The following is a 12,471-nucleotide window of genomic DNA, read 5'->3' as shown; positions in this document are numbered from 1 at the left end:
GGCAGTGGAACAAAAAATGAGCCAAAAAAAAAGTGTTTTTATCACATCACTTTTAGAACACCATGTCAAGACTATTAAAAGACCCGAGGGCAACCTTAGGTAAAACACATCTGTCTACGCCATGTTTACACACACAAAAAAAACGGAAAATCGTCGAAAAACGTCCTGAGTGAATGGCTCCATAATGGCCACACAGAACGCGTTAACGCTTTTACAAATGTGATTAGTGGAAAGAAAAAAACGCAAGGTCCCGAGACACGTTCTTAAAAGCTATTTTAACTTGAGAGCAACGTTTTAAGAACGCCGTGTCATACGCAACACAGCAAAAAACGCGACTCAAGCTCAATGGTCAAGCACGTCAGTCTAGCTTTCTGTTTCGATAGAAATAGTGTGAAAATGCTGACCAGCCTGACCGTCCCCTGGAATCGTTTTATGTGAGGAAAAGATATAAATGTAAGTTGTTATTCAATTATAATCCGTTCTGCTATAGTATGACTACGATAGTCTATCATATTGATGTCAGAAGACTTAGAATACACAAGAAATGTAGATGCTTTGGTGTTGGTTTAGGAGCTTTTGTAAAGCATGTATCCCTATTTAACTAAATGATCAAAAGCAACTTGTAGGTGACCTGTTTCTTTAACTAACACTAGAGGGCACTATATCCTTAAAATGACACATGCTGCTGTTATACTGTATGTGTGGAGTCATTCTCTTGAGCAGTCGACTGCAATGATATCCTGATGATTTTCACCATCTATTAACATACAGTATGTACAATACAGTGTTATTCCCAGCTCTGCATCACTTGGGTATGAGAATACACACTGCTTAAAAAATATAGTAACAGCCCACGCTGCCTAAAAGAGATCATTTAAACAAACAAATGAGAGAGAGCGACTATTTTAAAATCCTCATGGACCTACTAATGTTCCTTACAGTCATTCCTTCCTAACAATATTGTGCAATTCAAAAAGTCTTTTTAAAATGAACATAAAAATCACTCTTCCTACAGATTGCGGCACAATTTCAAAAGAAATCCTGGTCTTCTGGATCCATTGGTTCTGGCTGAGGGGTGTAGGTGGCAGGGGGATATGGGCAGACGGCTGGGGCGTATACAGCAGGACTGGGGAGATTATTTAGGGTTGTAGGACCGTTTCTCACCGGCTCGTCCTCGCTACTGTCCTCTGCCTCTCCTCTCTGCGACTGGGTGTCGCTGGAGCTGCTGTTAAAGAGCACGTTCTCGTAGTACGCCCCACCAAGCCCGTACTGATTCTCGTGACTCTGAAGCTCCTCTTGAATGATGTGGCTCCCATTGCGCAGAAACTCTGCAAACCTGAAAGAGACGACAACAACTGGTTAGCACTAAAGGGCCATATAGCATTTCATAGCATTTTTCTCCTATCCATGCAAAATTGCACCACATTTAAAACAATTACACAATTTTTCACTAAACATGAATTAAACTGAGTAAGGAACTTTGTAGTGTGAATGTCAAAAATCCTGTTCACCATTACGGTATATGTCCCTTTCAAACATGCTTATTTTGATGATTACAGATGTTTAATTACTTTTGCGGTGATCTGAGCCTCAACACAGTGTCCCATGCAGGAAAGCCAGGCTTGTTACAGTGCTCCCGTAGTTCATCCAGGGAGGCTCTGGTGTGGGTCTCTCCCTGCTCTCTGTACTCCTCCTCGGTCAGTAGCCTGATAGTGGACCGTTTCTTCCTCCGGAACAAGCTTATGAATGAGCAGAAGAGCCTGAAGGCAGAAGTTCAAAAATACAAATATTTAGGATTTCATATTTCACCTGTTTAAAACTTAATTTCATCATATGATTAGCTTTCACCTTCTATCCTAGACTTAAAAGTCAACATGACCTCCAAATTACCATACATTATTTTGCACACAAATAAAAAAATAAAAGATTTTAAATACATATGAATGAAATATACAAAGGTAGTAAATAATATACCCAGTATTAAAGAGTCAACAACTGATAAACAAAAAAAACGATGTGAGTATCTGTAAATAAATAGTGGCTTTGCATTTAAAACTTTCCTATTTGGCTGGGGACTATAGTCGCTCTTTAGATTAAGGTCCAATTCTCACTATTACCGAACTATTAACTACGACTTTTGCCTCAATAAACTCCTAATTACTGTTCATTAATAGTTAGTAAGGTAATCGTTAAGTTTTGGTATTTGGTATGGGATTAAGGTATGTAGAATATGGTCGAATAAGGAATTAATATGTGCTTTATAAGTACTAATAAACAGCCAATATCCTAGTAATATGCATGCTAATAAGCAACTAGTTATGGTAATAGTGAGAATTGGACCCTAAACTAAAGTGTTGTCGGAATTAAAAAAAAAAAAATTCACACTGAATATCCTGTTTCACTTAGAAATTTTGAGTACAGTTTGTGGTGCTTTCCTTACCTGCAAATCCACACCAGAAGGCTCCAGACCAAGGGCAGAATCTTCAAGCACAACAGGACAGCAATCAGTACGTAGTAGGCAGGGGGGAATGTGATCCCATAGTATAGCAACACCATGCCTACTACTTGCATACACCAGGTCATAAAGTTGAGGGTGTGTTTGTTGGTGATGGGGCCATGCTTATAGCATACAGCAAAGCTAAATAAGCCTGATATGAGCACATATACTGCAGACAAAGAGAAAAAAAGAAAATAATAATAAAATCATTTTTAAATGTCTAGCTTGGCATTAATTGACCTTCTTGCGTATGTGCATACACATGCTACATAAAGGAGTAGGGTGTTTTACGCATGTAAGGTAACATTAAAAAAAGCATGCCCAATCTGAATCGGACCGAAGCAGCCTGCCTGAGCTTGCCTCATTCATAAACAGCCCATTAACCAACAGTAATACTACGTACAAAGCACACTTAGTTACAACAGTCACAATACATCTATACACGTTGAAACAACTCAACGTGACATCTTTTGACGTTCATTCATTTTTGGGTAAACTATTCCTTTAAGGCAAGCCTTCACTTGCATCAATAACAGTGGATGTCGTGGTGTATCTGCCGAGCCTACACTCACTGAATGCAAACATTACGGGCTAATGCTGCAACAAATTGCTGAATAGTCCAGCATACAAACAAAAGAACAATGGTGAAATATAATGTAACAATACTGTAACAATTCTATTAATTTACTAAGTTACTATTTACTCAGCCGAAAGTGATTTCTAACCTACACTACCACCGGGGTCAGTATATTTTGTAATGTTTTTTGAAAGAAGCCTTGTATGCCCACCAAATTTATTTGATAAAAAAAAAATAAAGTAATTTTTTTGGGTGAAAACTGTGATATATAATTTCAGTATACTATGATAAATAGAGTTTAAAAGAATAGCATTTGTTTGAAATAGATTTTTTTTAAACATTATACATTTCTTTACTGTCACTTTTGATGCATACCTGCTGAATAAAAGTATTAATTTCTTTTAAAAAAAAATATCTTACTGATCCCAAACTGGGGTATGGTAGTGTAGTAACTTTTGTGATGTAGTAGACTTTTTTTATTATTAAAAACAAAAGGTTCTTGAAAAATATCCTGTCCATATTTTCTAGATAATGATAGTGGATGTGGACTGGATCTGTTAAGCTCCAAAAAGAACCAAAAAAAAGCACGATAAAAAAATAGTCCTTATGATTTTTTCATTCCAAGTCTTCTCAAACTATACGAAAGCTTTATGTGAAGTTCAAGACATTATATACCAACAATCCCTTCAACTAAAGCTCTAAAATCACAAATTAATCAGTTAAACCCCAAAATAACAGGGTTTGGGGAAAATGTTGACAAATTGTGTCAATGTGCCATTTTTGTAGTCATTGATCAATAAATAACAAATTTAGTTCCTCACAAAGTGTTTGCATGGTTTCAAGTCATTTTGACAATTTGTAAGATTTTTCTGGAGCTTGACAAACCCAGTACCCATTCACTTTAATTTTATGGAATTATAAAAAAGAAGAAAAAAGAAAGACGATGAGAAAGTCATGGCTTTGGAACAACATGATTGTGAGTAAAATGACAAAATGCTCATTTTTGCAGTAGCACCTCATTGCAGTACACGAGATCCAGGGGGCGGAGTTGGATCCAGATCTAAGGGGTGGAGATGGGTAGGATTAGGGGTGGGGTTAGGGATCAGGGGGTGGAGATGGGTAGGTTTAGGTCTATGTAAGGTAGGAGGTCCAGATCCAACTCCTCCCCCTGGATTTCGTGTTCTGCAGTGAGGACCATCTCCATTTTTGAGTGAACTATTCTTTTCATGTTACAGTAGCCTATATCTGTGAAAACATAGAATAAGAAAAAAATCAGAGAGAAAATAAAAGGGCCAGAAAACAGACACACACTGGGGCTGTAATCCTCCCAGAGCCTTTTTGTTTTAGGCATAGAAATCAATGTTCCAGCAGCACGGCAGCTTCTTTCCCTTAATCTTAATATGCCTGTAGTTCTCGCATTCAAAAACACTGATGCATTTACATACTGCGAGTGCTTGAAGAGGGAAATTGATTTGGCAGAGAATAGAATCTATTGAGCAGTCAAGAGGCAGTCATTTCAGCATTCAAAATACTTGGCCCTCACATTATAACACTAACGGAGCCAAGATATCCGATACAAAAGGTATCAATCTGCTCTAGACTGTTACTATATGATTCAGGCATGTGCGCTTCAGCTGATGAAATATGCAGCGAGAGTGTGTAGAAGGATAATCTGTCTAAATGACATGTACAGTAATTATTCTATTGTATAAAGAACACGGCAAGAAAATTAAGAGACAACACGAGGCATTCGACTGACACGCAAAACTGCACAAAAGGTACATTTGAAAGACCATTTATTAACATTAGCGAAGGCTTACTGTCTGATCTAATTGGTTGATGAGATGATTGCAAAGGAAAACAGGGAGAGATGGGTTGTAACAGAGAAAGGTTGCCTAGTTACCCAGTAATTCTAGCCCGTGCTCAGTCACAATGTCATCCCATTCACTTAACACCCTCTGGATCCCGATGTAGGACAGACTGGAGCCAGCACCCAACAATACCAGGAACAGCCCTCGCTGGTGGGGGGGGGGGGGGGGGGGGAAGCAGAGCATTATTGAATGTGCTTAACCTTCTGACCTACCCCAAACCTGCAAGCTGTCAATCAATCTGTAATTGATTGCACAACCCTGATTCATACATAAAACCTTATGTACATGCCTGCGGCTGTATGTGTTGAGGAGTGAGTCTCCACCACCCTTTATCTTTAATCTCATCAGCAGAGACGATACCAGCATTGACAGGCTTAAACTCATACTACTCATCCAACATGTTTGATTGGTGAGGAAACATGTGATAGAGTGTATTATAATGATCATGATAAAGGTTGTGACAGAAGCATTGCACACCTTTGGTATGAAGTTTCGGAGGAGAAGAGTCAGGAGGACAAATATGGCGATGACTCCCAATGAAACTCCGGCTGTGTAGAAAAACAGTGAGCTCCTGGAAACCATGAAGATTGGGACAGATTAATACATTTCAACCACAAATGAAAATTCTGTCATTATTTACTCTCCCTTATGTCGATAAGGTCCTTATATGCTTTTTTCTCTCTCCATGGAATACAAAAGGAGAGTTCTTTAAGAATCTTCTCTAGATTTTGCGCAACAATTCACAGTGGCCACGGCTGTCAAGCTCCAAAAAGGCACCATAGAAGTAGTCCATATGACTTGTGTACAGGGCAGGTTTGTGTGTCAACTTGCTGTCAGATAGATGGGAGAGCGGCTGGTATCGTGTATCTAATCTGCGGAAAATGAGTACTGGAAGCGTTTCAGATTTTTCAGTATCGATACTGTGGCGAGCAGGACGAGGCCGAGGGCCGTGAGAGAGCGGCGCGAGGCCGGTGGCGTGATCACTGATGAGCGACACCTGCACGACGCACCGGTCTCGTATCTCTCACGGAGGAGCGGAAGCATAAAAGGAGGAGAGACGACAGTGGAGATCGAGAGAGGACAGGCCTGGATTTAAGTTGTGTTGTTTATGTTTTATTATGTGACAGCATTCAGCATCAGTCTTTTACTTTCGTTTTGTATTTGTTTTGTTATAAAAAAAATTTAATGTTCGCCGGTTCCCACCTCCTTCTTCCCATAACATCTGAACTGCGTTACAGATATGTATCGAAAAATCACTATTTTTGACAACACTACATTGCACTTAGTTTATTATTTCCGATGATTTTTAAAAGACTACAATTGAAAATTGTACATATTACATTTTTTTACTGAATTGAATATCCCTTATCCACAGAGCACAAATGGGTATTAACTGATACCCATGCAGAACCCTTTGCATTCTATATAAACTATTTTCTTTCTTTACCAAAGCTACTGTATGGCTTCAGAAGACTAGAACACACAAGCTGCACTGACCACTTTTATCATCATGCTTTTACTGTTTTTTGAAGCATGATAGATGTGGCCACTAGTATGAACTACCATTACATGGAAAAGATCTGCATAAAGATTTTTCAAAAAATGTCTTTTTTTGGTTCCACATTTTAAATAAATAACAACACAAAGGTAAATAATGATATCATTTTTCGTTAAACTTTATCTTATTCATGGTTAAGTTACAAAGACAAGCGTGGTGTAATTTTTTTTTCAAGGTTTGCCAAAAAAAAAACCCCTTGATCAGAATTAAATCTGACATTCTACTGGAGAATTTCTTTAGATGAGAACATCTAAACCAGACCTAAATTGCCACTTACCTGCATATGTTTCCCGCTCTACAAAACAGTGCCAACCCACACACAAAAAGCAGAAGGCACATTCCATTTAACCCTGTAATATAAAATAAACAATCATGATCCAGTGCCCAAGTACTCAGTATGAGAATAAGGTGTGTGATGCTCACTTTTTTTGGAGACGTGCAGTGTGTACACATTATTGCTTCTAGCCGATTTGGTCATGAAGCAGACATCTTCATCAACCAGAGGAATGTCCAAAGACTTCTCTCTTTGGATAGTGGATGGCCAATAGTGTTCAACAAAGCACTTAGTAACAGTGAGAGCATCACCCGGATGGTGGCAATTTTGTGTCTCCATCGGGAACACAACAAAGACGTCCTCATCACTTGTCACATTTACCTTTGAACAGCATGTGTCTTGTCAGTATTCAATTTAAAGTGGGAGTTAACCCAAAAAATAAGCACAGCCACAGTAGGATGTAATAAATTACCTTGAAGGTGGAACAGATGTCCTTCCATTTGATTACTGTACCAGAGCTGTAACAGAAGCATCGACTCCCAGAATACTCGTGGACACTGTCTCCTTTCACATAGGTGCAATCTGTCAGAATCAGGAAAGGATCAGAATTACTCCTCTGCTTTAATTTAACAATCCCCGCCAACTATTTTCTTCTTCTCTATGTCTAAAACAGTACAGAACCGTCCCAGAAAAGAACACAGACTACAAGCTTCTGCCCACAGACTAAATTCATCCTAATCACTGCACTAATGCAACTGCAGAATCCTCACTTTCCAAAAACCTGACATGTTCATGTGTGGTTGCTTCTATCCAGTAGTAATTACTTTCTTATCATTTATAAATGGACATCATCAAAATAAAGCACTTACCAAAATGGATGAAATATATTGTTTACTCGCACATCATGTGACCATTAACCAACATCAGAGAACCATGAACATACAAATGTTTTGTTAAATTATTGAAAAATTCATTTTAAAATACATTTTCTTAGTTCAAAGGGGTTCAAATCCCTGACCTAGGAAAAATTACCATATTTTATTTTGCAATGTTAAAAAAAAGACTGTATTTGTATTTGGCTTACAATGAATGCACGTTTGTTACTGTTATTTTACTTTATATTTATAGTTTTTCGAATATTCAGTTCTTGAGCTATAAGATCATGTGTTGCTACTGTCTGACAGTCAACTGTAAAAGTCACATCAAAACTTATATTTGGGAAATCTGCAAAAACACTATTTTATAGAATCTGGTGATGAAAATATTACAATTAGATTAACAAATCATATTTAAACTGTTTTTTTCTTGGTATTTACAAGCAATATTGTGTATTTAATAATGTGGATTTCATGAATATCTGTAACTAGCACATGACACTGAGTGAGAACAACAGAATTGTTCCAAATAAACCCTAATATAAAAAATATCAATTGAAATTATTGTGCTAAGAAGACATTTAATTCATAAATTTTCCCCACATTGTTTTCCCCGTGGAGACAAACTGGGCACAGTGAGGAAAAAAATAGACACTATAGGACACTATTGGGACTACAGGGCCTAAAAATATAGCCTCACAAGCTTGGTGCATTGACAAAAATATGGATCTAATATGAAGAACCTGAAACAGAGAGTGAATGAATGGTTCCTGATCATAAACCAGTGAAAAATGAGTATCAGAGAGATTGCAGACCTTCTTAAAGTCAGTATGAAATGGAAGCTGCGACAGTCTTTTCTTCACTATTGTGATGTATCCAAGTGAAATGGCTTCTCAAACAAGAAAAAATGTAGGACGGGACTTGATTTGGTGTGGGTAGGGTTAGGGTGTGGTTGGATATTCTAGCTCAACACATTAGGCCCAAATTACATTCGCTCCTCCTCCCTGGACGTCTAGGGAGGGGGAGCTAGACGTAAGCTTCACCCATTTGCTCTGCAGTGAGCAGCTTCTCGGTTTTTGCCTTGTCCAAATACCCACACTTGCGGTCTTTGCACTTGATCACTTGTCTACTTGCATGACATATTTTCTCTATTAGGCCCAAGTGTTCAAGTAGGCGTAAAGACTGCAAGTGTGTGTAAAACTTTTGATTGCTCGATAGGACACACTTATAGTCTTGCAAAAAATGCAAGTGTTTACAGAGCTTTTATTTATTATATTTTCAATACTTTGCATTTTAAAATAAACTTCTAGATGTCTGTTCAGTAGTCGCTATGTAACTAACAGAAGACACAAATTTAAAATTGTGGTGCTTCTAATTAAGATAAAAACAGTTGCAAATGTTGTATAAAATAGGCCTACATACCATACTTATCTTTGCACCAATAAAATGTGCAACACTTTATGTTTTTACAACCAAATTATATGTATGTAATTAATTTAAATTACAGTGGAATGTTTTCCTCGACATCTCGCGATTTCGGGGCACATGAGTTCCAGAACTTAATACATGATGGGATACGCTTAGGCTAGCCTTGAATAGCCTTGGTTTAGTGTGCATTAAAGCAACACCAAGTAACTTTTCCTCTGCGGTCGCCCTACAGGTTGGAAGCGGAATTGTCCATTACCGCTGTCGTAAATAATTTAGCCTACCGCAGCCTACTGTCGCACGCACGCTCGTTGTTTATCCAGCACCGGCTTTGGAATGAACGATGTCCACAGACAAGGTAGAGTATGTTGCATGATTTCATGAAAGAATGATGTATTGCGACATCAGAAACGAAGAAAAACTAAATAATGACTATTGTAGCGCTTGACGTAAAGCAAGTCAAATTTGTAGTTTTCTTATGTCTCATTAGAACTACAGAAGCGCGACCCGATCTGGCAATCTTACATAGCGTGGTTATAGCAGATATAGGACTGCAAAGCGAATCCAGAAGTGCCTTTCACCCTGTTACGACTTAATGAACCACTGAAACGATTTTGGAAACATTATTTTAAGGTAAAAAATCTTACTTAGTGTTCCTTTAAGGGCACTGCACTTTGGCATTTTTAAGACATGGCATGCGCACTTACTTCCTGTTGCACACGCTCTCAAGTGGCCAAGACCACAAGAGTGTGTATTTGGACAAGGCATCAGTCCATCTAGAATTGATTAGACGATTGTGGTTTGCTATTGCTGCGATTTCGTGTGAGTGACAGGTTGTCCCGCCCTCGCGCTAGTAAACACGTCATCAGAGGGGATATGTGGTTGGAAGAGGGAGGGGAAGTTATTTTGATTAAAGATAGGGTTGCCAACCGTTCCGTATAATACGGAATCGTTCCGTATTTGACACATAAAAGGCTTGTTCCGTATTGAACTGATACGGAACGCACTTTGTTCCGTATTTTTGAGAATCAATTCAGTGCAAATCCATGACAGACGCATAGCTTCTAATATATATGTCAGACAGACTATGATGAATGAACGAAGACCCGCTGCTATAATGGCAAATTCGGGGACTTGGCGCCACCTTGACGGGCTCTGGCGCCCGCGCCATTGGATGTGCAGTTGCCGCAGCGCAGCCTGAGCGAGCAAGACGCTCAATGCGCAAGCTGTGCAGCTGCAAATGCATTTTACAGGCTTTAGTAAATCGAGTAAAATGTGTTTCCGAAGCTTAGAAGTATAAGGTTCTATCTCCACTTTTGGTCGAAATTGAGTTTTTGACATAATCTTATCCATTAGGTGTTTATTAATGACTGTGTGGTGTTATTTTTGTAAAAAAAATATTTTGTTAGTAGTTATTAATAAAACAAAAAGGTTCCATCTCACAAAACAGCAGGGATGTAAAAACTTTGATGCTCAATATCTCAGAACTACCCTAAACGGAGATAGAACCTTATAATTCTAAGCTCACGATTTGTAGGCTATGATAAGAAAAACTACTAATTTTTTTTTTTTTTTTTTTTATTTGCACCGGAAAGAACATTCTAGAAGTCTAATTCTATTGAATAAGTTCGCACAAGGCTACAGAAAACTGTTGTGTTTATTTTTCTTCAAATGCAGTCTAAGCCGATGAGTTTCGAATGTTATATGTTGTATTTCTTTAAGTTAAAAATAAAACGTATTATAATCTAAACAAATACATGGTTCATTTTTGGCAAAATGATCATGATAGCCTTTATATATCTGTGTGGTTAAGTCTTTTATATTGATTAAGCCTACTTTGCTATTCTATAAATATATAGGCCTAATAAGTTGCATTATAATAAAATAACCCCCCCCCCCCCCCACCCCCCCGTTCCTTATTTCCATTTCAGAAAGTTGGCAACCCTAATTAAAGATAACAAGGGAACATACATTTAAAAAAGATTTGTATGGTTAAATCATTTAACAAATACTGTAATATTCCATAAAAACAAGAATTGTCTATTTAGATTTCATGGTGACTTTACAGGCGAGATAAGAAAAGGTTAGAAGGACCAAGGTAAGATTACAGACGCATGCAGACAAACCAGTTAATAAACAAACAATTTGATTATTGTTTAATGGATGCTGAAAAATCTTACATAGTAAACTTTAAGCAACAGAGCTCACCATTTTGACACACATCATTTGTGTCCAGCTCACGATATAAAGAGTGGTTTAACTGTAGTCTGGGGTTTTATCACATTCAAAATCCAATAGTTACAATCACAATGTAATAGTTTTGTAATGTTAGTGATGTTCGTTTATGCCGCTGTTTGTTTAGCACAAGTTATTTACCTGCGTATGAATATCCTCTGTTTCCCACTGCACTTTGCCAGTAAGCACACAATAGAGTTAAAACGGGTATAAAAGCAGCTAACTTCCCCATGTTTTGTGGAGTATTGTGTTAAATGGATGGATTTGACAGACACAGCAGGTTAATGATTTAATCCGCTAAGCTAACATGAGCTAAGCTAATGTTTTCGGTTTCAAATTCGGTGGGATTCGTGTAACCCAGACCAGACTAACCGTTTCAGAGTGGATGATAGGTCCCGATATTTTATTTACTCATTCATCAAGTATAGAGGCTTTAATTTTCTATTTATAAAACATATAAGTCGTTGAATACACAAAAGAGCACATGTCATGTTCTTAATGGATTCTATTCTAAAGTCCGTTTGGGAGTTTAGTGTTCGATTACTCAGGCCTTACTCCGAAGTCAAAGGTTTGAAAGTAAACACCAGTGACACTTATGTACTATTTTATTGTATTAAAATATTGTATTGATATTTTGAATATATATATTATATATATTTGAATATATATGATGTTTATATATATAAACTTTATTTCAATTAACAAATATGTTTTTAATAAAAAATGAAAAACGTATGCATTATGCAACAACAATTGTTTTAGTATGTTGCATTGCTGTCACATGACCTCCTCACATTGCATGTTGAATTCAGCAAGTTCGGTAATCATTTAAGAAATAAACACATTTTAAATGTAACCGATTTATATTTAACTTGTTTAAAAATGCTAATATACACTTATTCATCACACTGGAACTGGAAGAAGGTTACACGTTGCATTGTAGGATACAGTAGGCTACTGACTGCAATTTGTTCTGTTATCATGGAAATTAATAGAACCTTAAAAAGTAATTCAAATTTATATAGTGAATATAGCCTACATGTTTCTCAGGTCTAATGTATGTTAGGGGCTTTTTGAAATGATCTTTAAAATCTTTCTAAAAAAAAAAACAATTTAAAGTTATCACAACTAGAAAAATTGGTGGAAATTTAATTACCGT

The 12,471-nt window shown here is 37.4% G+C and overlaps 1 protein-coding gene across 2 annotated transcripts; it reads right to left on the bottom strand.

Moving 5' to 3' along the window:
- Positions 1-738: 738 nt before the first annotated feature.
- On the bottom strand, positions 739-11,673 carry nemp2 (nuclear envelope integral membrane protein 2). 2 transcript variants are annotated; one of them, XM_056237765.1, is made up of 9 exons: positions 11,454-11,673; positions 7,250-7,359; positions 6,927-7,158; positions 6,781-6,853; positions 5,423-5,516; positions 4,978-5,092; positions 2,441-2,666; positions 1,572-1,760; positions 739-1,336 (listed from the first exon to the last, which is right to left on the bottom strand). In XM_056237765.1, the coding sequence occupies exons 1-9, from the start codon at positions 11,542-11,544 to the stop codon at positions 1,030-1,032; spliced, it is 1,437 nt and encodes a 478-aa protein (XP_056093740.1). In that variant the 5' UTR covers positions 11,545-11,673; the 3' UTR covers positions 739-1,029. The 2 variants fall into 2 exon arrangements, with proteins under 2 accessions (XP_056093740.1, XP_056093741.1); XM_056237766.1 differs by lacking the exon at positions 11,454-11,673 and adding an exon at positions 9,785-9,860.
- Positions 11,674-12,471: the final 798 nt, after the last annotated feature.

This window comes from Rhinichthys klamathensis, unplaced genomic scaffold, assembly GCF_029890125.1.
Source record: "Rhinichthys klamathensis goyatoka isolate OS25496 unplaced genomic scaffold, OSU_Roscu_1.1 h1tg000497l_1, whole genome shotgun sequence".
NCBI lineage: Eukaryota > Metazoa > Chordata > Actinopteri > Cypriniformes > Leuciscidae > Rhinichthys > Rhinichthys klamathensis.
The sequence above is the reverse complement of the archived record's forward strand: the minus strand, read 5'-3'. Positions and strand labels throughout refer to the sequence as shown.